Source organism: Prinia subflava, chromosome 3 (assembly GCF_021018805.1).
Source record: "Prinia subflava isolate CZ2003 ecotype Zambia chromosome 3, Cam_Psub_1.2, whole genome shotgun sequence".
NCBI lineage: Eukaryota > Metazoa > Chordata > Aves > Passeriformes > Cisticolidae > Prinia > Prinia subflava.
In genome coordinates, this window is record NC_086249.1 from 81790141 (window position 1) to 81817521 (window position 27381).

At 39.1% G+C, this 27381-nt stretch overlaps 1 protein-coding gene across 10 annotated transcripts in view; it reads right to left on the reverse strand.

Annotated features, from left to right (window-relative positions):
• Nucleotides 1–27381, reverse strand: part of MCF2L (MCF.2 cell line derived transforming sequence like) — a 152045-nt gene that overhangs the window by 23401 nt on the left and 101263 nt on the right. For 6 of the 10 annotated variants that reach the window (XM_063392745.1, XM_063392744.1, XM_063392754.1 and 3 more), the window contains 8 exons: nt 16305–16395; nt 6411–6530; nt 5480–5596; nt 4822–4971; nt 3995–4119; nt 2152–2266; nt 1096–1215; nt 74–265 (listed from right to left, as the gene is read on the reverse strand). In XM_063392745.1, the coding sequence (XP_063248815.1) occupies nt 74–265; nt 1096–1215; nt 2152–2266; nt 3995–4119; nt 4822–4971; nt 5480–5596; nt 6411–6530; nt 16305–16395 (1030 nt within the window). Of the gene's footprint in view, nt 1–73; nt 266–1095; nt 1216–2151; nt 2267–3994; nt 4120–4821; nt 4972–5479; nt 5597–6410; nt 6531–16304; nt 16396–16508; nt 17142–18561; nt 18777–27381 lie in introns of those variants that run through there. The other 4 variants (XM_063392752.1, XM_063392750.1, XM_063392753.1 and 1 more) reach the window with 4 other exon arrangements.

A 27381-nucleotide genomic window follows, 5' to 3' on the forward strand; every position in this document is an offset into this window, starting at 1 on the left:
GATAATGTTACCTACCATTATGACAATTGTTCAACTGAGGTTTTGGGAAACAACTGTTGCACACAAAATTTACCTTCTCCAGTAAGTCATGCAGCTCCAGAGATTTGTTAAGAAGATTTCTCCTCCTTTCTGTCTCAGTGGTCAAGGCATCACAGAGGTGATGAAGTTCACTGCATTTTGGAATAATGGAGTCCACAGCATAATGATTGCTTTGAATAAAATCATCACGCTCTGAGGCTAACATTCTGGCTTTTGTTACAGTTTCCTAAGAAAACAAGCACTGATTAAAGTACATCTTTCCTTGGACCAAGATCAATCAAAAAAAAATTAAAATTGTTTTTATGCAGTGAAATACATATATTGATAAAGAATACATCTTTAGTTAGCATCTGCCTTGCTTAATAAATCCAAATGATTTCTTGTCTTTCCAGATGCCCAAAACGTTCATGTACCAGAGTACCTCAGAAATACCTCAGTAGTACTCAGTGAGTTTAATCACATGCCTCTTTGTGAAGGAACCACTCTTGTCTTTCTATGTCTGATTTAGCAGGGTCTGTGAGTGTATGAATGCAATTTAGGGTACAGCAACAATATGAAGTCAAATTAAAAAATACCTATCTCAGCCTCAAGAGCAATAACCTCATTTAGAGAGCAATTTGTTTCACTGTGAAGCACAGATCAGAAAAAGGTTCCTTTTCTGTGTTGTTCAGTGTATGTTCCTGCTGGCCATCTTTATCGTACATTCAATACACAGCTTTCTTATTTCTAAGATTTATTGAGAGACATGGCTTTAATAGGAATGGAAGTGGCCCCTTGATCAGTAAATGCAAAACTTGGCTACGTAGACACTTCATGCAAATTCTCAAATGAAGCAGTCACACTTTGTGTCTGGTCAGTCTGCTCTTTACTGAGGGGTGTCCAAGAATTACTCTGACCTTATTTCAGATTCCCTCTGTATGTTACCTGAGCGGCCAATTCTGCCTTGTTGTCAGTTTAAGCTCGACAACCTTAAGCTCAACACTCAACAACCAAATCGCATTCCCCTCTCCCTGTGCACTGTCATAGTAGAAACCAAGGAGTTTGCAGAGTTCTTACGTGTGATTTTTCTTCAAAGTTGGCAAGATCTTTCAAAATATGCTCCACATGTGAACGGCTGTTTCCCACATCTGTGAAAGCAGACAGTCTCTCAGACACGATATCCAAAGCTGCTTTGACCTGCAATGAGACACAGCTATGTGTGAATGAAGAGAGCTCCACCTCTCCAGAGACCCACCAAATAAATAGCTGATAGCCACTATTTGCAGTCACATTATGTGGTTACTGGGGCACAAAGTACCTTTTTTGTCAGCCTACCTTTCCCCCCCAGTTCAAAAGGAAAACAAATACAAAGAAAAGGCAGTGAAGTAATCCTGTTTCCCGGTACTGAAAAAGATGCAAGAAAACCAACGCTAAGGAAACATTTATTATCTTGCTTTACCAGATGACAAGGACACAAAGCAACATTAATGTTAACAGCAAAATATGAGGGAGGGGTCCCCTCTCCAGCAATTGTTTTAGAGACAAAGAAAGGTTTTCAAGAGGGTTTCTGAGTGTTGCTCTTGTGGGGCTGTGCTCCGAGATCAGCTACACCAGGATAAAGGGTCTGTAGGTGCCATCAAGCACATGAGTTAAACAACATGAGATCAGAAACTGGCTGTGAAAATTGTAGTTCAGCCTCCACCCAGCTTCTAACACTATGGTTGCAACTTCCCACCCACAGTGCTGGAGACAGTTTTCATAAAATTTCAGCCAGAATGTTTAGTTGAGACTTGGTTCCATAAAAGAACCTATTGGCAAGATGAAAGCGTTGCAGCAGCACTTTTTGCTTCTGTGGTACAGAACAGGTTTCAAAGGAGTTTTTGAATGCTTATACACTGCTAGGTTCATGGAAAAAAGAATCCTAAGCCTGCAGAAAAAAAAAATTGTTATGCCTCTATAGGCAAGAGTTCAAACTAATAAAGATAGCAGTGTGTCAAGTAAGGGCAATGACAAGAAAAAGGTTGGAGAAAGCTTTCTTTCAAGTACACACAAGAACTGTAAAATCAAGAGCGGGAAGCATTTTCTAATAATTTCTAAATCACCAAATATTGACTGCCACCGAGAAGCTCTCACCTCTCTGAAATTCTGTTCAAAATTCCGAAGGCGCAGACACTGCTCTAGTTTTTGCTGATGCTTAATCCAAAACTCATCAAAGGCGGTCTCTGTTTCATGTAATTGAGCCAGTAGCCTTTAAAAATCAAAACAAAATACATTAAAAATACTCTGAGAATGATGGGTGCAGCCTTCAAGGGGCCATGCAATCCTGCACAGCAAAGAAAAAGCCTCCCCAAAGCAGGAGGCTTTGGAGGTTTATTTTTCAGGACAAATAAACTGGATACAGGTAACATCTTTTGTATCGCACAGTATGATTTCCTATGATAACATTGATGTAAAAACCTGAAACTCAATACAACCATCAAGTTCTGAAAAATGGGCAAGTGTTTATTTCATACACCTTCTCAGCTTTGGCTTGGGGCCATGGGGAGCTGGGACTAACACATGTAAATAACATTTGTAAATGTGTGTGGGTTAAGACTCAGAGAAACCCAAGCCTAAGGCTTGGGTAAAGGTAAAATAAGGTAAAATCTGTACTGCTGTGACCAGCCAGCTGCCCTTACATTTCCTTCTTTGGAGAAAAGCTCATGATAAACCTGAAGGCCATTGCTCCCTCTCTTCCAAGCAGAGTTACTAATTAAATATCACAGGCAAGTGTACAGCTGTACTGTGATGAGTAAAACCTTCTTTGATTATAATTCTGGCAAATGACTTAAAACTTTCACTTCTTAACAACATACCTTCTATTATTGCATTTGACAGTATGATATCCCATGGACTTTAATATAGTGCACTTTGCTATACTTAGGCTACACATGAGAATTTTAATGAACTTTTGTCTTTAACAGTACAGAAATGCACTCTGAATTTACAAGTTAAAACAAACTAGAGAAAACACAGTGACACACACACACACAGAGTTTGTTCCAACTTCCGTCAGATATTGTATTGAATAGGAATGTTATGGATAAATTAACAACCCCCCACCCTGATCGTCCTTGGATAGCTGATAGAAGCAGTGACCAAAAAAAGTGACTTCTGCCAAGCTTTGTGGGCTGGAATGGACAGTTATTTGGAAAGAAAGTCGGCCTGAGTGTAACAGAAACATAGAATGACAGACAAAAAAAGAATGCAGAATACTGCCTGAGGGAAATGAGCTATGCTTTCATAGCTTTGTGAAAATTTACATCTGTGCTACAGTGATATAATGTCTTCTAACCTGGCAGAAATGTGAGGGGGCTGTGTATGTGGCAGGCAGGGAGCAAAGGAAAACAATACCTATTACTTATATGCCCAAAGGAAGCATAAAGGAAATTGGTATATAGATACTTTGAGAATGGTGTACTCCCTAGCAGCCTTTTAAAGGCTACTAACAACATTGTTCAGTTATTAGCTTTAAAAGAAAAAAACCTCTCCCACTTGAAAGAGACCTAATGGAAATGGACAAATCTACTGAAAAGAAGAGATTTATCACTTCAGTCTTCCCCTCATGCCTTCTGTACAGCAGCAAAATTGATTGGATTGCACTTTAGTTTCTAAACAAAGCACTGATATTCTTTAAAATAAGGAAAAGTTACTCAAGTAGGTAGTCCAAAGGTGACAAAAATGAAAAGAAGACCAGTGTTTGGTATCAGAATTCCAACCCCATTTCCCTATAGCCGGTGACCCCGCAGTGGGCATTAGGGGGTTACTTTGTTCAGGAGGGATCTGAAACAGAGGGGTTGTTTCTGAAACATTTTATAATGTTTTCACATAGCAACATTTGCTTATGTGCAAAGCATAAATATGGAATTAAATAAAGGAGCTAGGGAGGGGTCAAAAAAGCAGAAAAGCAGCATATTTAGTATTTCACACCTCTCACCTTTCTACCGTTGTTTGATTGTCTAGCTGATCTTGGTTCAGTTTGTATTCAGGATTCTCAGTAACTGGTTTTGTAATACTTCCAAGGATATCATCTCCCTGTTCTACTGCCACCCTGATATCCTCCTACAAAACAAAACAGAATGAAACAAAATTAAACAAAATGAAAGCAAACAAAACAAAACCCCTGTAGTGGTATGTTGTTTTTTTGAAGCAAAATTCACAAGGCACTGAATTGAAACAAGGATTTGAATAGCATTCGAGCAAGCACAGTTTTATTAAAGCAGTGGCTGACAACAGACAGTAAATGATAAATGTTCAGCTTCTTCCATGTTTGCCATCTGAAGACCCCAGTGTAACTGAGCTGAATTTTCATGGTAGACAGCCTTCTAGTGTCGCTTTAGGCTACAAATATCTCAAAAATTTTAGATGCACAGCTCTGAAACTGCCAAATAGCTTTCATTTAATCCTTTTTGAAAGAACAGTTGTTCATGCTTCAAAAGGCCATATATTTTAATATGCATGCAAATACAACCAAATTTCCTGTTGCAAACAAAACTACAAATTAAACACACCACTACTCACAAAGAAATTACTGTTTCACATACAATCCATTATGCATTTGTACATACATAAACTTAGTTTCAAGAAATGTCAATTTTCAATGGAAAAAGGATTTTTAACATCAAAAAAAACAAGTTCAAAAGGATATTGATGCTTCCCATTACTACTGTCTATTAGCATCATCCATGTTTTCCATTCATATTGCTAGCTATAAATTAAAAGATAGCTTAATTAGAAGACAGCATCTCTGCAAAAATTACATACCTTCATTTTGTCCTTCTTTTCTGTGTGTGTTGCAAGAAGGGAGCTGGTTGATTGCACATCATTTGGTAGTTCTGTTTCAGCCAGCTCAGTCCCAAAGGACTGAAGAATCTGAGCTGTTTGCTTAACCTTTTGGGCGAAACCTTCTATAGCCTTTTGGAATAAAAAGCATTAAAGATGTTTCGTGTTCATCACACACATATGTACAAACAAACACAAGCACACAAAATATAGCTCTCAAAACAAACCCAAACAGATGAATTACAAGACTGAAAAATGGCCAAAGTAGAATTTTGCAAGCAACAGATACCGTCACCATTAATTCCTTAATTGTATATTTTTCTTAGGCTTGTATCAGGTGTATCTTCTTCATATTTTTATAATCTGGAGTTATTTTACAACTTGAGCTTTTTCTTTCTTGTAGCAAAACCAATAAAGCTCAACACAATAACGTACTGTAGTTCCTTTGCTCCAAGTGTTCAGAAAACCACTCCCAAGTTATTACTCATATTATTTCTCTAAGATGACTAAGTACCATTGGGAGCATCTTCTCACACTGAGCAAGTCAACTTGCATCACTTGGAATCTGTTTTATAAATGACAGGGTATAAAACAGAAGGGTTCATTAAGCTGAAAAGTTAAAACAAAACCTAAGACTTACAGTACGACGGGACAGCCATCTGTTGTGGCAGTAATCCAGGGTGCCACCAAGATCTTCTGTTAATTGTGTCTTATCAATGTAACCCTGCAGTTCTGACACTGAGCCCAGCATTATGATCTGCAGCAGGACAGGGAAAAAGTGAACATGATCAGTGGTGACAAGTCCCTTGTTAAGGATTCTAAGTCCCATCCTTCAGACACTGAAAGAGAAGATGCACTTGAATATAAAAGTGAGAGATGGAACTTTTTCCTGTGGGTATACAAAAACAAACCTAACAGTTCTTTCAGTTAAAGATGATGTAAATGACTGAATATGAGCATGGGCACCAGGAATATAAAAAAAAAAAAAAAGCTTATGGATTATACAACAGTTCCAGATTTTTTCATCTTGATAAACCATACTTGGCTATTTTCTAAAAGCAACATTCATTTCTTGTTCATTTTTCCTTGTTATCCTGAGTCTGCAGGACAATAGTGTCTACAGGGATTTGTCATGTAAGGACCGGTTCCCTAAAATAAACAAAAGATAGGGGAAATTTTTCTTAAAGACCATCTTTCCCCCTTGAAATTTACATCTGATAAGTACAATAACATTTATATCATCGCCTCATATAGTTTCAAATTTTATTCTAAAATATAAATGCTGTACACTTGCAAACAAAAGTACAATCTGTGGGTTTACTGGTGATATAACAACGGAAATCTATTATATGTTTGCTCAAGTGACAGACACCATAGTGTTTGTCCATGGGAAACACATCTGCTTCAAAATTCACATACTCTTTCAAGAAAAAGCCACCATGAGTTAGCTAAAATTGCTAGAACTGCCTTAAAGCATGGCTTTTTGTTGGGGTTTCTTTGGTCCTCACTGGCTACCTGAAGTACTTTTACAGATTCCTAGCAGTAAAGTGAAAACAGAGGGTTTTACTTACAGGTACTTTCATTTTAAGCTCATCTTTGTTGAATCTGAAAGCAAGGTCCGAGAGAGCTCGATGAAAAAATCCTGTTGGGCGCAGAACGAGGACTAATTGCAGGTTTCCTGGGAAAGATGCCTGCAAAGCAAGTTTAGCTTGTTATTTTCTGCATCTCAGCTCCAGAAAATATTTCTGAACAAGGAGAAGCCCCTGATAAACCACAAACTAACTGTATCAAAGGCCTCCCATAATGGGGTGACCAATCATATTGTTGCATAGCTAGTACAAAGAGCTTCATTCAAAAGACATTTACTTGTCTTGGGGAACAGGGATCTATTCTCTTGGAATCAATTTTTTTTCAGGGCTGGCTTGTACTGCTCTTCAGCTAAGATTACAACCTACCCAAGGAGGCTAATGAACAACAGCAATGGCTTCGTATTTTTTAAACAGCAAGACTTTTATGGTTATTTCTTCTTCTCTTTAATAGAAGGTGCCAAAGAAACCTCCATTATTGTGTGAAAACCTAACAACAAATTTCTAATTTCTATATATTCTACCTTCCCAGTTGCCTACACAAGTTTTTGCCACAGAGGATGAATTTCTCAGGCAGTAACTTAGAAATAAGCTTTAACTTGGCTGACAAAAATAAAAACCAAGCATAAAAAGTCTCAATTCTGTTTTTTCTCATCAACTTCCAGCTAGCAATCTGGTAGATCTTCCCCAGTTCTACAACAGGTCGAAGGGAAACAGAAGAGAAGAGAAAAAAAATAGCATTAAATTATTAAAAATCAACCTCTGCTGTGACAGAGATTTGCATATTTGGCATTTAGCCACTCTTGGAAACATTCTCCTCTATTCAGTATTTCCACTGTAGGGAGGCAGTGAAATTCACTAAAGAAATGATCATTATAACAATTAAGTATGCAATTTTCTTCATTATACTGTTGGAAATTATTTCATTTTGCTAGCTAACTGGTTTACTGCAGGGAAAAAAAAAAAGCCCACCAGAAAAGCCCCACTGACTGAAGGAGCTGTTATGCTATGCTCTGCTCCAAGCCTACTGGAACTGTTAGTATCTGGAAGGGTGAAAAGTCATTTAATAATCATTTTGAGGTTTCCAAGGGTTCCAGGTATTTAGCATTAGAAATTAAGAACTTTTAAAGGGAAAAGTAGTTTAACATTTTCTAGAAAACTTCACAGATTCATTGTGGTTCCCCAGATATTCAGTATACAACCAAGATTTCGATTTAACTAAAGAACCTTAAAGGCTTGAGCTTCTCAATCTGCCTCCACTTCAGTGATGCCCAAATTTTCTAGAAAGCACAGTGGTTCAGTTCCAAAGGAGTCTGAGGGCTGGGAATAGAATCCAGGTAATTCTGAGTGCCCTCACTAGCTCCTCAGCCTTGCACTATAAAATTCACTAAAAAGTGCACTTTTCTTTAAAACTGGTACTGCCTGTGAAGTTACTAACCCATAGTTATCAGAGCAAAAACCTTTCATTGAAAATTTCTGACTCTGTTCAGAAGAAAAATAAAAGATTATGCCTTCCTTACTATTTTTTCTGAACTACCATACAAGGCAAACCCACAAATTTATTTAAGAGCCATTAAAAACCAGACAAAAATATTTTTAAATAAATCTCCCTGATAAGCCTTTAGAATGACAGCTGTATTTACTTCTGTCATTCAACAGACATGTCAATTTATTTTGTGCCTGTGACAGCAGTGTTCAGTCCAACTGAGCAGTGACTTTTCACCTTAACCTTCCAAAATGTGAAGCTTATTCAGTGGCAATGCAAATATTTAAGAACAAAAATTATGAAAGAGATACCTTTTAAGGTAACATATTTTGAAAAAAATAAGGTGCCTCCTTGTGAGACATCCACCCCTCCACATGATGTCCTGACTCACTATCTATGGCAGAGAATATCTGCAACCCATTTCGCCTTACTTGAAGTGCTGGGACTGCCCTGGACAGGGTGTGGATAATCTCATCAAGGCTCCCTTTCCCCACAAAAGGTTGGGCCAGATGGTTTTTCAAGGTCCCTCCCAACCCATTCTGTGATTTTACGACATTTAGGCTATTCCTGAAGCAAACAGCAGCATCCAAATGCAATCTAATAGTAATTTTTTCTGGACTGTGTATTAGTTTTTATGAAAGAGAGTTTAATTGCATGATGAAATTAAGTATGATGTTCAGTTCAATGAAAACAGAGAACACGCATTACAATTATTTCCTATCTTGATGTGTCAACCCAAAATGATGCTGTTGAAGCCAATACAGTCTTGTACCGCTTGAATTCCCATTCAAAGCCTGTCAGAAATCTCCCTTCTCTCTGAATAAAAGCTTAAATTCTAGATTACTTTGACTTTCTCTACAATATAAACTTGGCTCCACTAGTCTTGTCTCCATTTGGGTTTGATTTTTTTCTTCAAAAACCCCCATGTCTTAAAAATGATGCCTCCTTCCCTTGCTGTGGCCAAGAAGTCAAATCTGCAAGTTGATGTTTGTGAAACAAGGAAGGGAAGTTGTGCTAGAGTAAACAATGTTGGATTTGTGCCAGCTATTACAGTTTATCATAGGTTGTATCTGCACTGCCAAAATACTACTGTTTTCCCTAACATTTTTTTGCTAAAGCCCTGGTGACTTGCAGAGACAATACTATGATGTAAGAGATACTCCGTAGCTGCCTGTGAACTTCATTGACCAGTCAACTTCACCCTGAACACTGGAACAAAACAAAAATTCTCTGTTCCAGTCCAGCAGCATATTTGTTTGAAGCCATTGTATGCTAACCAGACAACAAACAATGACTTCTCAATAATGCTTTACTAAATACTAAGCACCAAAAAATATTCATGTTATGTTAGCAGTGCTATCAAATAAAGTGCCTTCAAGGACTGTTTCACTGAAGTCAATGAACCTTACTCAGATTTGTTGAAGGGTTTGTATGTTCAGAAATTGTGTTGGTTTTTCCCCCAAAGTGACTTCCTTTACTAGATTAATTAATATTAACAATTCCCCCAACATCTTGTCTCGAATACTGAATTTATCCAATTTAATGCCAATGCAAAAGAGACTAGGGGTCATGTTTTTCATATTCTCTGCAAAAATTAGAAGAGCCCAGCCCATATATTCATTCATCTCACTTGCACTTGTTTGATACTTCATGACAGTCATGGGATTAGTTTTCTATCTGCTCATCTCCTTCACTTTCTCATCCAGTCAGGTCAGTGTCACTTCCAAAGAGAAAAGGATGTAGATGTGGACATTGTTATCAGCTTTAAATTATATCTGACCAAACCAGGAATTTGTATACAGCACAGCTCCAGGATCAAAGTATTCAATACACTGAGATCTTTGCTGCCCTACAAGTATCCCCAACCTAGAATACAGGAAAGAACCTTTTCTGGCTGGACAAAATAAGGACCATAAATTCTCCAGAAGACCAGTTAATGATTTCTCAGGAGGAGGTTAACCTGCCTGCTTTGAGGCATCTGCTTCTCACGGATGGGGAGCTTTTCACTGCATGCCCCAGCTTTCTGGAAAGGGGAAAACGCATAGACTGAACCCAGCTGAGTTCTGGGCAAAATGTAAAATCAAAATACCATAGATTCACAGAATGGATTGGATGGGAAAGGATCTTAAAGATCACCTATTTCTAATTTCCCCCCAGAGCAGGAACACCTTCCACTAGACCAGGTTGCTCAGGACCTCATCCAACCTCACCTTGAACTCTTCCGGGGTTGAGGCATCCCCAACTTCTCTGGGCAACTGTTCCAGTGCCTCACTACCCTTACAGTAAAGAATTCCTTCCTAACATGTAATTTAAGTCTCTCTTCATTCAGTTTAAAACAACTTCCCCTTGTCCTATCACTATCTGACTGTGTAAAGGCTCTCCCTCTATTTTATAAGCTCCCTGTAAGTACCAAAAGGCTGCAGTGAGGTCTGGCCCAGAGTCTTCTCTTCTGAACCACCTCAGTTCTCTCAGCCTGTTCTCACAGGAGAGGTGCTTCAGAGCTCTGATCACCTTTGTGGCCTCCTCTGGACCCCATGTTAGTAGCATATAATCCTAACTACCATTTTTCTTCACAGAAATTATTGACAGAGAGGCTGTGTCTACCACCAGTACTGACCCTGAAGTCAAGCCAGCTTGTAGAAATATCGTAACCCTGTGAGCCATCAAAGAGCTAGAGCTTGACTCAGTTTTAGTAGTTCTGTCTCAAAATATTTGGAACAACACTAATTTTCATTTTATGAACAGCTTCAAAATACCCACATTACCGAATTCTGTGGTAGTGTTTTCCTTTCTGCACTTACTAGTATGCCATAAGCCACAGAGCACTTCTTTCCAAAACGCTTCTGTATATAAAGGGCCTAGTAAGAACTTGCTTACCTATTTTTTTAAGGCTGTTTACTCCTGGCTATAATGAACAGGTGCCTTACACATAATTCTTGTCATGAAAGAATCTTGAATTAAATCAGTTCATAAAAAGGGCAGCTTGAAATCTATTTTTAAAAACATAGGACTGTTTTGCATTAGATCTATGTTTAATGCTTGTGACATTATGACCCTGCTTGCTGAGTTTAAGTGATTCACTTCTCTGTTTTTACATATTAAACAAATACGTAAAATAAAGAAAAATGGCAAAGTACAGAAGGATAACTACAAAAATGCCTGCATGTGTAGTAGTCTCAAAACATCTAAAGCAATCAGACAAAACCACACTGATCCCAAAATAAACTTACTCATTTATCATTTACTGTAATCATTCATAACAATAGCCACAAAATTAATACAAATACTGTTGCAGCTTCATCATACTGCCAAGTTCTAGGCTTAAATCCAAGCAAAATGAGAAACATGACCAGGCCTGAAAGAAGAGCAGTATTTTCAAACTTAGGCCATCCAAAGTGTGAAGTGTCATTATACTTTTCAGGACACGATGCAAAGAGCTAACTAGAAACTGGGCTAACGGGAAATATCTATCCCATATAAATATAAAATAGTGCCTTTCATGGGGCACCACTTATGAAACATACCTTTTCTACATCAAGAACTCACTAAGAAACTCAACATCTCTAAAAACAAGGCCATATAACTCAAAGTCGGATTATGCAATTCAGCATTTCTCACCTTGGATATCAAACCAATAAGATTCCACATGGCACAAAAGTGGGACTGCCTGACTCCTGCAAGGTTTAGGCTGGCATTACAAAATCAAAGAATCAGTTAGGCTGGAAAAGACCTTCCTGATCATTAAGTCCAACCTAAGCACTGTGGTGTGTCCATTGGCTTCTGGTTTCTTCCTGCCAGCTGTCTTGGCCCTGATCTTCAAAGAAATAATTGGGCTACTCTGCTGTTACAGTGAAGACTGCATTTTGATTTATGAACAGCTAAGAAAAGCAGTGCTCTGGACAACACAGTCCAAAACAGAATGAATTCTGCATGCAGTGCATCCTTAGTTAGCAGTGGCAAATCGCAAAGCACAATTCTTCTCCAGGAGGCTCAATAAAGCCCATCTCTTGTCACGTTTAGAAAGGGCTGCACAGTTTTGTAACTACATAAAAATTCCTCACTACCACTCCCAAACAACCTCCATCCTAAATGCTTACTCAAGAGCAGTGGCCCACAGGTACATTATTCCCTACCCACCAAGGAAGTTTATTTTCCCTGGACCTTCAATATGAGGTTGATAAATGGCTATGGTAAAACTTTTAATGATGTGGAGTGCAGCTTTTTGTTTGTCTAAAAGAGTGATTTCCCACTGCAACCTTTCCCTCTAGATGGAGGAAGACAATGATGACAGGACAACAAGAGACTAATACAATGTAATGACACAGACTTCATTTTTAAAAGAAAATACACTGGAACTGTGAAAAGAGCAATGTGAAATCCTAGAACACACTGATCAGTAAAAAGCCTTGCTCCTACAACTGTGGATTGAATATTGCTTGTTTGGGTATGATAACATTAGGAGAAAAAATAAAAAATAAAAAAAATAGGAAAAAAGAGTAATTTTTTGCATGGAAAGGACAAGTGGATCAGTTTGTCTGGTATTTATCATTCACCCAAATTCAGCTGTGACAATACAGAGCTGCTTTACCAGGCAACATGACTGCTCCTCCTTGCACACTTATCCATGGGACTATGCAATGGCCCAGGCCCAGGAGCTAAAAGGTTCAGCAAGGTCTTGCATGTCTCTTTATACTCTGAATGCTGTGTTTAACTGAAAACAGGGCATTCTAATACAAATTTAGAAGAATCGCTGCAGGTGACAGCAAAAAGTTGAAAAAAATTTTGTATCCTCAAACAACAATGCTGTTGTTTGAGTACAAGTGAACAATTTGCAACTACTAACTTCAGTACATTCCTTTTAAGAACTTTCAAATTCTACCGTCTCCCTAACAACATGACAATTTGCTATCAAGACTTCACACCAAACATGAAACTTGGCTCTTGGAATCTCTACCAGAACTTCACCTCTCAGCTTGACTATCCCAGTAAACCAGATTCTTCCTAGGCGAATAACTTCACTTCAGCTAAATCAGGTGAAAAATAAAAATAATGTTGTTCGCAGTGTCTCTCAAGCCACAGAGCCTGCAAGTATTGGGCTTGCTAACAACGTCCTGGGCCGCCCACCCATTGCAACTTCATCAACTAGAATAAAACAGTAGCAAAGTCTGCACACCTTTGATCCTGGGCATGTTCCTGCCACAGTCTCTGTCACATCCCAGGAAAAGAAGGGCTCTACTTCAGCCCAGGCCTCTGGCTTTGCTCTCAGTCCCGCTGCACTGCAAGTGCTGCAGCAGCAGCCATCCTGGGCGAGTGGTGCAGTCACTGACCCTCCACTATGCCTGCAAAAATAGGTTAACCTCATCTCCAGAGGCTTGACTACAACAGCCTTTAAATATCAGCAGGAAATACAGATTCAGCTCATCATCGCTCATTTTCTGCCCCAGGAAAAAACAGAAAGTACCCCTAACAACAAAGAAGGAAAAATGAAACTTAGAAATTTTTAATAATATATTTTCCACAATAATTTCAGCCTGAAACAAAACATTTTGTTAATTTTGTTTCAAAACATACTTCCAATACCCACTAGTACAAACCAAATGTGTATGAAGAATCTTGAAAATAACAAGAAGTAGTAATAACAAATGCATGCTAGTATGACTTTCTGTTTAACAGCTGCTCAGTGCTTACAAATACGTGTCCTACAGTTGCCAGGGTATTAGTGATGGGCAGATGCTCCAGCCAGGATATTCCTGTCAGGCAGTGCTCCAGCCACAGCATCCTATACTGGTATTTCTGATTTCACAAATAAAGAGGGTCAACCCCCTCAAGATGAATAGAGAAAAACCAGGAAAGATGGCAGAAATTTCAACAAACAAACTGACAGCCAAAACTCTCTTCTCGAATAATAGGAGACATCTATTCTCACACACAGCAATAAGTTTTAGCAATTAAAAAGAGAGGCACTAAGCAGGGGCTTTTTACAGGGACAAGGGGTGATATGTCAAAGGGGAATGGCTTAAAATTGAAAGGAGGGAGATTTAGATGGGGCATTAGGAAAAAATTCTTTACTGTGCGGGAGGCGAGGCACTAGAACAGGTTACTCAGAGAAACTGGGAATTTCCTACCCTTGGAATGCTGAAGGCCAGGCTTGGCTGGGGCTTTGAGCCACCTTGTCTAGAGAAACTTGTCCCTGCCCATGGCAAGGGTGTTGGAATGAGATCATCTTTAAGGTCCCTTCCAACCCAAACCATTCTGGGATTCTGTGATTGAAACTGCCAGAGCCATCAGGCGTTCAGACATCGAGGACAGTCTGGGCAGCCCAAATAACACTCAGGTGCTTCATAACCACCAAAAAACAATTCTGACTGTTAGGAAAACCACACAAGTTGAAGTCTCCAGTTACTCTTGAGCCATTCAAAAGAAATCTTTGTCTTTCAATAGGACCTCACTTATTTGGCACAATATACGTATTTACATACAAAGCCATAGTACATTTGGCTTAGTTTTTTTGTTAAATGACAGCTGAAATGCATTAGAATTCATTTATATCAAATACTATAGCAAAGATATGATGGACAACAGCAAACAATTTTTTATTATATCTTCTTTTGGAATAGGAACACAAAATTTTCAAGTATTCAGGGCTGATGTGACTTATTGCTGAAGCCCAACAGGGGGGCTGCTATAAATATAAATACATGGGTACAATTCGAAGCCAACACTGTTGCTGTTCAACAAGAGAAGCAAATATGAAAAATCATGCCTTTAACAGATTAGACTTCAGCTAAGAAGCAAGATTCTTCTCTCAGAAAAAGCTTACAGAAGAATGAAAAAAGCTGAAAAAAGCAAAATAACCCATCAGCAGCAATACTGCAACTGTGCAGTGCTCCTGCTCTTAACACCCTTCTCTGGGTAAATCCGTTAGGCACCAACATCATCACAACAGTGACAGATCCCTTATAATGGGGAATAGTTGCTCAGTTCTGTTTTCTGTGCTTCAAAGCAAAGTAACACACACTGGAGGAACGTTACCATAAATGTTATCATCATGGCCACAAGCAACTTGTCTGCAGTTGCTCCCTAACCCTTACAACCCCAATTATGCAAATAAAAGGACCATAATCTGTGCAACACTTATCTGTCCTTGAACAGAAACTACAGCATTGATTTTTGAAAGAGATTCCAAAGCTCCAGGCAGAGTCCTTTTTCTTCAATCATCCTAAATTACGCTGCTCTCAGTTTTAAATACTGGAGTCTGCTCAGTGCTGCATCTCAAAATTTCAAGATGAGCTGTAAAAGCCAATTTTGCTCATACTTCAATGTATTTTCAAAGTTTTAACATTCCTACCATGATTATTGTGTAAAGAGTTGTATTGTGGGAATATTATATCATTATATATTCATTCACAAAACATCATATAGTGGGAGTAATACACTACTTCTAAAGATGTATTACTTTAAAATAATGTACTAACTTTAGCTTAAACAAATCTTAAAAAAAATCTTTGGCCATAATCAGGACACATTAAAATGACTTACATTTTCTATTTGACTTTTATTTTACAGAGTCACATTTTTTCAGCCATTAAATATTAAAATATTACAGCTTTGTTTTTCAGCCCTTACTGGAAAGACTATTGACATTAACAATTCAAGCAAGGATAACAAGGAAGAAAAAAACCACAACCAACCAACCAAAAACTAAAAAAAAAGAACAAGTAAACCAGCAGCAGAATAAGCACACAATAATCACAAATCTGTCCTTCCCTACTTCCGAAAAAAAAATGGACAAAAAAAGAAGCAAGCCTCTAATAAGCTTCTTTTTCTGATTTTAAAAATATTAATTGAGAAGGAGACTGAGAAAGTTAAGAGCATGTACTGTTGCTTGATCATAGAAGCCACATAAGGTTTTCTTGCTTATATGTAATCCTTGTTTTAAATCAAACATCACAAGAACAGTTTCCCATGTGAACTCCTTTCACAAGTGGTAAACTCAACCAGGACCCTCACCCTCCTTTCTTTGAAAAAGGGAAGCTCACTTGAGTAGTGAAAAGTGGAGCCAAACTCTGTGGGACCCATGGGGTGTCCATGCAAGTACTAGCTCCCACCTGGGAGAGCTGCACGCTCACACACACACACACACACACACACACACTCACTCTCTCTCTCCAAGTGCATGCTTAGGAAGATGTCCTGAGCTGCAGACTGCATGAAAAGCACATCATAGACACATGATGCTCTCTCTAGGATATAGAAGACCTACTGGATACCTTCTGTACCATTTATTGGCCGACATATTGTTGTAGAGAAAAAAAAATTACGTTTTTCCACTTGTAAGAGGAAGATTCAAGACAGAAAAGTCTTTCCAAGCAGTCACTGAAAACAGTACTCACTGCTATCCGCAGTATGGAAGCTTTCACGGAGGTCCATTTGTCCTGTCTGCGATCTATGACAAGAATAAATCCAATCCCAGCATCTCGCAAACTAAGGTTGGAGGAGAAAAGAAGAAAACAGGAAAGTTTCATTAAAAATACAAATGTAACTCCTGGTGCCCTCACACAGAAAAGCAGTTAAAAAAAAAAAAAAAGTAGCTTGACCTTTTTGTGCAGAATTTTCTTCATATAAATATTTTAAATACAGATACACTATACACCATTGCAAAGATGCAGTAGTCCCACAGCCTTTCACAGAGTTTCAAAATGTATCCAAACAATGAATTCTCCTTTTTCACAAAAGACAGTATTTACATTTCTTGCATAGGGATTATTTCAGAAGAAAATAAGACTGTTTGATTCTCCACTGTTTGGTGCTGATATAATCCCTTCCTCATGATGTTGTCAGTATAATTTCAGGATCAAAATAAAATTGTTTTCTTTTTGCATCTGCTTTTAACCTTCTGTTTGAATGTCTTCCTCCTCACTGATACTTAAAACTCCTTAAAAACACAGATCCTTCTGATCATTCCATGGTATTGCTCCATGCATCTGAAATTCTCATATGCCTCCAGGTTGTAAACTTCTTCCTAGGTGCATTTTCACATTCAGCGAAACAAAAAAACCTTACGGCGTTTAAACTCTTCAAACCACAGATGAGAACAACGAGCTCAGAGGCACTTCTCTGGAATGGAAACATCTGTGAGAGAGATTCTGCTCAAATCCTGGCGTACGGGTGACCTTTCCCTTTTGCCTGTGCTCAGCTGCATGTGCTACCGAGCCCTGACCAAGGGATGTGCTCCTGTTTTGTAATTCCCCATCTAAGCCAATTGTGCAATGCCAGCAGCAGCCCTTGCCAGCCAATCGCAATCAAAATGGAAACAGCAGGCAAATACAAGGCAGACAGGCTCAGATTTATTGTTTTCTCATACATTTGCTCCTTTTTCAGCATATGTCCTGTATTTTTACTTTGATAATTTTCTTCTGACAATTTATTGCTGTGGCACCGTGTGATGTTTAGAAATATTGTGCATCAATTTGTTATGGTAATATTTTAAAAGAAAAAATAAAAATCAACACAACAGAATGCCAGGATTCTTTATTCAAGATTGCTGAATCATGGAAACACCAGCTTTTCTTTATAAGATTATGTCAGTAGCATAATGATAAGAGAGTGTTTAGGAGGATGAAGAACACAGATACCCAGATGTGTCATCTTAAGCTACTCTTCAAAATTACACATTTAAACAGGACTCACAGTTTATTCCCTCTCTTTTACAAAATGCAGTAGCTCTCAAATTTACAGACGTACTATTTAGTGAGAAACATGAATGATCATTAGGAATGCAAAGGAACCCTTGCTTTCCTTCAGAAGCAGCTAAGCAGTCCTTTTAGCACAGCAGAATGTTAGAAGCAATCCTCACTGCCCACATTCAGTGCACGTTACTTAACTCTTGCCTCTGGGTTAGGACAACACTGATAAACAACATCTGAGCACTTGCCTTGTAAGCCTGACAACCCTTGCAGACAAACAGGGCTTTATATTAGCAATATGCTTCCCACTACAGTAAATTTCCATGATTTACTAAAGTTTCCCCTCTTCTTTTTCTTTATTTAAAGGGCAAGGGGAGGAGAGAGACCCAGACTGATTTTAGCCTCTTCCTGTTCCCTGTTTAAAAGTTCTCACAATTTTAAACTTTAGTGACTGAGCAAAATAAAATTATAATAGCAACCATGTGCCACAATAATCAGATGGCAAAACAAACTCCTTGGATACACAACCTTAATGTGGATGAATGGAATCAAAAAGGTGCTACAGCTGTCCCCACAGGAGTCACTGTGGATTTTGGAGCGTATTAAATCTCATAAAGAACTATTTTCCCTGCTCAGTAGAAGTTCCCAGGAGCCCTGAAATCCCTCCATACTTCCTCAGGGGAAACATAATTTCAGAGTACCTAAATGCAACATCTGTAAAATATTTCAAGAAACTAGTGATATTTCAGTATCAGTATTCATATTCAGCAATATGAATAAAATTAAACCCTCTGAAAGAGTATCAATAGGATTTCTCTCTAGGACTACACAAAAATACAGGCTCAGCTGGGATCCCAGAAGTTATCTACGTGGCAGATCCATACAGTTCATCACCTGCCTCAACATCTGACAATTAGCAGAGCTTAATATCATTATCCTAGAAAGATAAAAAGACATGGCTTACTTAAGCAGAAGAATTAACAAAGAAAAGCACATCTCTAAGACAGCCCAAAAGATGTCTTCAGCCAACCTTCTTTTTCCACTGGATCAAATAGAAGGATCAAATATGTTGTGTGCTTGCATGAATCAGCAAGCTCAGACATAAAAGCCAGGATTCCCCACTGCTGCCTAGAAGAGACCTGGTGGCAAAGTCTTGAGCATCTGACTTCAAACTGTTAACACTCCATTAATATAGACTGGTGGGGGAAAAAAAATTAAACGCCCCGTTCCGAATCAATCAGGGTGGGAAAAGTATTTGTTATCTTGACAACAGTGCCTTGTTGCAAAGGCCTGGCTCTGAAGTCTGGGATCCAGCTCCAGCAAGTCACAGGCAGGAAGCAACAAGCCAAACTAAGACATTGTGTACAACAAAGTTGAGAACATTACAAAGAGAACAAAGTCATGTATTCAAGAAAAGTAAATACTGAAAACAAGACTGCTTGCCAATGTACCCTTGCTCTACTGACCTCTCTTTGCTGCCAGACACGCACCTGCATATGGAGTTGCAAGACACCTTGCAATACCCTCCTCTCTTCTAGGGCACAGAATGAACAGTGCTTTGGAAGCAAGCACATACTCAGTTTTCCTTTGGCTCCTGATTTAACTGTGAGTGCCAGCTGTCCCTCTTTCCCTCAGCCATATTTATTACATTTAATTCTGATACTGGTTTTCTCCTGCACCTCCATGTGCTTGAGAGGAATGCATTTTATTTTGTGCTCAGTTTCTCAGCAGAAGCATGCTCTGATGGGCACAGCTCACCAAAAGCTCATAAAGTTCTTTTTCCCTGCCTTGGTCTAGCTGCATTGTACTCATCAGCTTAGCTCATGCCTCTGCATCACTTTCCAATAAACTTGTTTCCACCACTGACATTTGTCTCTCCCATTCATCATTCCTTGTCCCAAGAACAGTTCAAAAAGTAAATTTTTCCCCAATTTTAGACTGTCAGGATGACTGACATAAATCCTCACCCCTTCCTGAATATCACAGTCCTGTCACTCTCCAGCTGTATGCTATGTCCCACTCCATGTCCCAGTACCTTCCCTTGGGTGGACACTTCCCCCAGCTGTGGTCCTGCCTGTGGAGCCCAGCAGTCTGCACTGCCTGCTGCTCAGGAGGTGGCACTCACATGCCATGCCACAGCCCTCCTGCTCTCAGCCCTGGGAGCAGACCTGGCTCTAGAGCAGCTCATCCTCTAGCCACAGAGAAGCTCCTGCTCAGCCCCAGGATGAAGCAGGACATTTTTGGCAGCAGGCTTGAGTAGTTACTTAACATCTGTGGCCTGGGATTTAGGCAGATTTTTCTCAAGGTACTTTCTTGACACGAAAGCCATCATTCTTCTGAGTGTCAAGTCTGAGTCCTTGATCAAAGGAAGTAGACACTTGAGCTTCTCAAACAATTGTTTCAATGTTTGAAGAGCATGGTGGATTTGTTCCCTGGCATCTTAGGAACCACTCAGCTATTTTGGCCGAACTTTACACCATAAAATCAGGTGGCACCTCACAAATGGAAAGAAAATTTGGCAGAATTGTACATTACTAGAAAGCAACCCTTACAGTGAGAAATAGAAAACCTTAGCAGAATCACCTGTCTTGTTTAGGCTTCTTAACATTTCCCACATGACCTTTGTTGTCTTTAATGTATTAACTTGTATCCGGTGTACTTTCTGAAACATAATTTATAAAAGCTTTTAATTTCCTTCCTTTGTTTCTCTCCTAATACATGCACAAAAAAACCCCCAGACCAAAACAAAAAACCAAAACACCATGGGATAAGCACTGTTCTTCTGTTCATTCACCAGAACAAAGAACGGAACATTTTTAGAAAGGCAGGGAACCATCCCTGATTCTGCAGGAAATGTGTCCCACAAACTCACAAAGGCCAGGTTAGGAAGGTAGAAAGTGGAGGAAGAGGACCAGGGCCACAGAGGACATGAGGAAATGCAGCAGAGGGTAGACTTTCTGCTCAATTCCCTCCCTCTGTCCTGGGGAGCCAGTGTAAAACCCTTAGCAGGAGGTGACGGTGAGGCTGAGACACCTGCCCAACAAGCAGTCAGTTTTCCATGTAGACTGTAGAGCAGAAACTGAATTTTCCACTGACTCCTCAGTTTTAGATTATGGGGACATCTCTTGGTCTTATTTGCAAGACTTATTAGCTCATGCACTTGGGGGAAAGGGTGGGAAAGCTTATAGTATAGGACTGTGGAAATAAAATTCCCTCTGGGTATGTGGAAGCAATTACATAAACATCCTCTGAAAGATCCATGCATTTCTCCAAGGTATGGGTGGTGACAACTGCTACACAAATAATTTCCTACTGCTTCTACACTGCTGTATGAAAGCAGTTAGTATACACTGATCCCTGCTACTAATGAAACAAAGGAAATCTTTGGATTCATCCTACAGACTTCAAAGTATCTTTCAAGTATTTCAGTATTTCAAACTTTGGCATGTTTGAAATTCTGTAGAGTATTTTAGGTTATGTAAGTCCACTTATTTAAAACTGAATTTCAGTCTTAGAGCTTTATTATTAAACAGTTGGCCTACATTACAGTCAGGACTGTTCCCTACCTCAACTACCTCAGCATACAAATGGACTTGAAATTCTTGCTCCCAAGGGCTGAACAGCTATTTCCATAGTAGGACTTCAGTAACATTCCAGGAAAAATTACTGCATTGAACAGAGCAGCAAGGCAATGTCTGCAGCAATCTGTATCATAAGCAGAACCCTGATGCCACCCTATCTTAAAGCTTCCTCACCCAAAACAAAGTGACACTTTAAAAGATGTGAGGTCTGGGGCGCCTCACAAATCCTGATCTTTTCTGGCATGCAACTGTAAACCTGTGTAAGAAGGAATTGGAATTGGCTCACCCTCTCACCACTGGTCACTTAGCTTAGGAATAGGCCACTGGAAATCAGACACTCAATGAGCAAGGATGCTGTTTCCCAAGAGGAACTTTGCATTCTACATTTTCAGAGACAAGACACTTCAACTGAACCTGAGCCACCTCAAAGATTACTTCTCCATATATCCTGTTGCTGCTAGGAATGATGTCTTGGGGGGTGAAGGGGAGATGTGAAGGGGAGAATTCTTTCTTAATCTTTAGTGTTTCACACATCAAAAAAATGAAACCATGAATGTCCCAGCAATTAATTGAGGCAGAGAAGAGCCACTTCCTTACTGGCTTTTATAAGCTCCAGAAGACAGTCAAATAATATAGTGAAGAATGTGACATTAATGGCATTAACAAATCAAGATAAAAATCTCCAGTACAGCAACTAGGAAAGGAAAAAATTCAGCTAAGCCCTGTGGTGACATTTCTCATTAGCAGTTTTATGCTGGTTTGCCAGCAAAGACAGGGCAGTAACAATTCACCTGGCACAGCTTTGCTGCACATCTCCTCTCCTCCTGTCCCTCATTGTAGGGTAACCCAGACTACTTCGATCTGATCATTAGCTACATCCTAGAGGATGCAGTGTTTCCTAGAGCAGAAGAATTCCTAGAGCAGTTCATTGGGTTATGAACTTCACACACACACACAACACACAAAAAAAAAAAAAAAAAAAAAAAAAAAAAAAAAAAAAAGGAAAAGTCAGCTGTAATGTTATACAAAATGTAGTACCCAGCCACTAAACAGTAATTAGATCTAGAGCAGTTTCATTTTCTTACAATTCTTGATTGGTCGTTATTTTAAAGCTCCCTTTGTTTCAGAACTGGCCAATTTATCCACTTCATTCCAAAAGAAATCCACCTGCTGGGTATTTTTTAAAAGGCACAAAAAAATCATATTTGCCATGTACCTCTAGTTTTAAAATGTTTAAGAGCTGCTTAATAATTTTAAAATATCTTGGACTAATTTGGTCTTTGAAAATTTTTATCTTATGACAGCTTCTTTCTCACAATCCAAAATAAAACCAAACTTAAGGACTTAATATTTTAAGCCATCATCTCTAAGGAAAAGAAAGCAGACTTGTGTTTTCTTGAATAAAGGATGAAAATAAGTTGATATATATCCTACTGCACAAAGCTCCAGTTTGAAAGCCCCAGATATTGCAGGCTTTAATAGCCCAAAGTACCCAGCCCCACTGCAGAAGGTTCCTGGTTAAAACAATTTCGAGATAGGAACTGAAAAAGAATTATAAACCAGAAATATGAGCTCTTACATTGAACTTCCTCATTTCACTTGCAAAGTAAGCCTGTAGGTTTTAACACTGTATCTAAGCTGAATACTGCTTTGTAATGCTGCTGCTATTTCAGATCTTACTTAATGAGTTTTCTAAAAACCTGCACTTAAATTACTACTTAAAAGCATTTAACTGAAGCATAGCCTGGCAAATAAAAGAAACTACAATCCTTTAGAATGTGTTAAAAATGTAACATTTTATAAAGTTACATAATGTTACAAATTATATTCTCAACTTGCAATTTATCATTTTTGATACTCATGAAATTGTATCATATGTAATCATAAAGTAATTACACCCCTAAGACAAGTCGGAAGTGTTCTGAAAGCTGGACAGTAATACCTTCCCATTAACTACACTTGCTCTAAATTAGCAAACTTCAGAATTATATTTTCTATTTTTATAGCAGCAAATTTGAGACTTGCACTGTAATTGAGATATCAGTGGCAAAGAAACCACATGCCAAGAAAATAAATAGAATGAAAACATACTTCCAAAAGATGGCTGCATATGCAACTGCATGTTGCTGTCATGGCATTCAGTCACTTAGACAGAAAATAGCAGCTTGGTGCCAAGTTCTGCCACAGATGCAGATGCCTGACTGATTGAGGTGAAGTATACTGAACAAAACTGAGGACAGAATTGTCCCTAACAAAGGCAGCATTTATGAACACCCAGATGAAGCTCTTTGGCTACCCAGCAGACCTCCTGAGCCCCTAAAGCAAACTGGCATGGCATTTTGGCTCCCACTCAAACAGTGGGCCTGACATCTCAGTTGTGACACCTCAATTCAGATTCCTATAAGAATCACTTTCAGCTGAGGTGTGTAACTAGTCTATCAGTAATCAGTTCTTATTCCAGCAATATTTATGAGTAGAATCAGAAATTGCAGGTGCACTGTATTTATGGTACATGGCATTGCATATGGGGCAAAAATAGGAACACAGTGATTAACAACTTATTAACAACTTCATGCATTAATTCTATCATTTCAGACAGAATTAATATAGTTTTGGCTTTAGTTTTCAGAGTCTCTATCTCTTCAGCTGGAAACACTGAAGAAGTCAGCTAGTGCAGACGTGCTGGAAGGACATGTCCATCTCTTCCATCTCATTGAAAAATCATCCAAAGCAGACTCAAGGAAGGCTCACCTCAAACTTCCTGAGGTGTTGAATTTAAAGCTGGTGCCTGCGGGTGTGGGAGTCCCTGCCCTGCACCTACCTCTCCATATCCTCATCTCTAGAGTCAGGGAAAAAGCTTGCCATGTACTCCTCACTGTGTTTAATCAGTGGGCAACCAGTACTGTGCTTCCACACTAAAGGAGGCTCTTGACATAGAAAAATTTGTTCTATTTGATCACTGAGCCTTGTCATAGTCAGCTCAATGAACTGTAACTGCAGAAGGCAAAACATACCCAGCTCAAACTAAGGCTGGCCACTGTTCAAGAAGAAATATTAGGAAACAGAAGGAATTCCAGCAGAAGAAATTTAAAATAAGACAGCCAGAACTGCTGTTATACAAGTGCAGCCTCTAGTGGTCTGTCCAAAATCACAGAATGCCAAGTAAAAATTATCTTTTAAGCTCTTGGCACTAACAGCTGCATTTCACCCAGCACAGCTGATGCTGACACTCCACAGCAGCAGCACAACCTGCAACCAAGGAGGCACCATTTCTTATTGATGCTTATGCTTCAGATCTGATTTTGAAAATGAAAACTCCCTCACCCCCAAAAAACAACATGCATACTATTGTACAACTGAATTAATTCTATACTGAAATTCTGTGAATAGATAATTTTTTAAATGCACATTAAAAATCCCAAAGCATTTACACTGTCTCTTTATTTTGGTTTTGATAGTTACTGCCTTCCCTTCACAGAAACAGATGAAGCTGCTCAGGAAATTAAGAAAATCTGAGCTTCTGTGTAGGAGCTGAACCTGTTAAAGCTTCATCATTAGACAAGATTCAGATAAGAAATGTGATGCATTTTCCTGCCTCAACTATGCACCTTTTTTCTCCACATTCCAGATAACTCTCCCTAAATCTTATCCAGTGTACCACTGATGAAAACCTCCTCGCTTTCCTTTCCTATTATGCTCACTTTTGGTCTCAGCTGTTATTAGTTCATGCCTCAGGCATGTCTAAAAACACACACTGTATTTGCAATTTTCTCAGGACTGGAGAACCATCAGATAACCAAATTTGTATTTCAGGATCTCTCAGCAAGCAGTCAAAGAAGAATTTATATGGATTTTGGGTTGTGAGGTGGCATAAATAAAAACCATCATAGGCTAGTGATTACAATTTGCTAATGAAGCAGAGGAGATGAGCAGAATCATACAGCCTGGTGGAGTGACACCATGAAAATAAATGCCTTTTGCCACTTTATAAGCATATGCAAGAATAATTACACATGATGTTGTGTCAGTGACACAAGCTACATAAACGGGAGAAAAGCTGTCTTAAAAGCTACATAAACAGGAGAAAAAATAATGAGAGCAACTTCAAACATCCTTGTCTGAGGGGTTATTAACAATTCAAAACTTTGGAAGTCTCATCCTCAATTCACAATGATTGTAGGCCAGACAGCCACAACAGGTTATGTGTAGCCCTGTGCCTGATCTGAAAATTCCTCAGGCACCACAGGACTGTGACAAGTCACAGCTCACTGCACTGCCAACAGACCAAGAACTCAGAAGGAAGATGGGCCACTATCAGAGACATCCTGGCAACAGGGCAAATGCCAGCTCACTGACAAACAGGAGAGCTGCCCTCCAGCCTTGTTCCCAAAAGCAACCAGTAGTCTTGATCCTGCACAGAACTAGGTATCTTAAAATTGTGAGACACAAATCTCAACATATTTATGTGAGGGAATTCTGTCTCAAGCACTGCTTGTGTTCCTTGGCCAAATGGACAGCACTGGTACACACCTTATTTATTTCAAAATATTTATGCCAATTTATATAACATCCAAGTCATACTTCTTTTATCTCCCCACTGAGATTCAGAGATAGGGGCATCAGTATCTTCCTTGGTTGGTCCCTGTATCTGCTCTTTATCTCCTGTGATCCTTCAGATCCTCATATCAGCCTCCCTTCCACTTTCAGCCATTCCTCCTGAACCACAACTGTTTGGAAGACAGCAATGCTGGCTGTATTCTGTCATAAATGCTGACCTTCTTTCTGCTCCAAAAAGCTTATGCTGTTGGGGGGGAAGCCAAGGGAACTCAGCCAGGGTTAAAAATAACAACTAAAGTGTCCAGGCATCATCATCTGCCTGGGCCTGGACATCTGCTTGTACCACGTGCACTTACTGCCTTTCCATGGTACCCATCAGCCTTTTTAATGGTAACTTCATAGATTTGTAGAATTACTTGTGTTAAAAGGGACCTTAAAGATCATCTAATTCTGACTGCCCAGAACTTCACATGCTTTATCCCACCAAAGAACTAAAATCAGAGTGACCTTAAAGCATTTTTGCAGGTAAAAGAAAAATTAATGTAACAAGTCATTGCTTAACAGATCCTCTTTTAGAGTGTGAAATTAAGTAGAGTTTTAAAGGAAGAGTTGCAATTTTCTAAATGGAAAAACAGTGTGATTTCCCTAGGTCATGCAGAGCTGCATTAAGAAGGATTGTTTGAAGAAAGACAACAACTTTGAGGACTCATTTAGACTTAACTACAGATGGCTGAAGTAGGTCACATCCTGGAGGGACAATTAAGGATAAATAGGTCAATAAAGGCAAAAGGGCTCCATGTTAGTTTAAGCTTAAGTAACTTGAGCAACAGAAAGCCTGTGTGACCCTCATTTTAGAACTATTAAGTCCAACTTCATAAAAACATTTTTACACCTACTCAGAACTGCAATATTGGAATTATACATAATTCCAGGACACTGCAACAACCACTAATGCTACTGTACAAAGTATTGGAACAGCCTTACAGGGAATGCTGCACAATTTGAGCACTGTGCCATTACACTTAAATAGGGTGTTAAATTCTCTGAATTTAATAGTGGACTAATAAAACCCCCCACGTGACAGTCCAGAGTTTTAGTAATTAACTTTCACAATTTTACAGTGCTTAATTTACTTTGTCTTATTAGCAGACTAAATTTACCACCGGATAGTGCATGTCATACATACTACCCAAATCCCCTAAACCCTAAAAGTGTAAATGGGATTTAAAGACTTGAAAGGCTTTACCTGTACAGGGCTGGGCTTTAAAACAAGTTTAAGGCACTTACAAGGTGGACATTGAAACAAGTGTAAACATATCTAAACCAAATAAAAATTCAGACTCTAAGTAGCAATTTGGGCTTTGACCTTAATCTTGTGAGGGTATGTATCTGACACAAAAGCTTTGGACTACCACTTAAATTTAAGACACAACGCTCTTACTTCAAACCTAAGACCTTACGTTCCCTGTCTGCTTACAGCAACATATGGCATTTACAACTGTTTGGCAGCTGTGCTCTGAGAAGGGAAGGGTACACACGGCGTGACAGATTTTGCTGGAAGTCCTGGGATATTCTCACTGACAAATTTGAGGGCCTGCCAAGGTAACAGCAGGGCACAGGTTTCATATCTTCAGCCTGGATTGTAA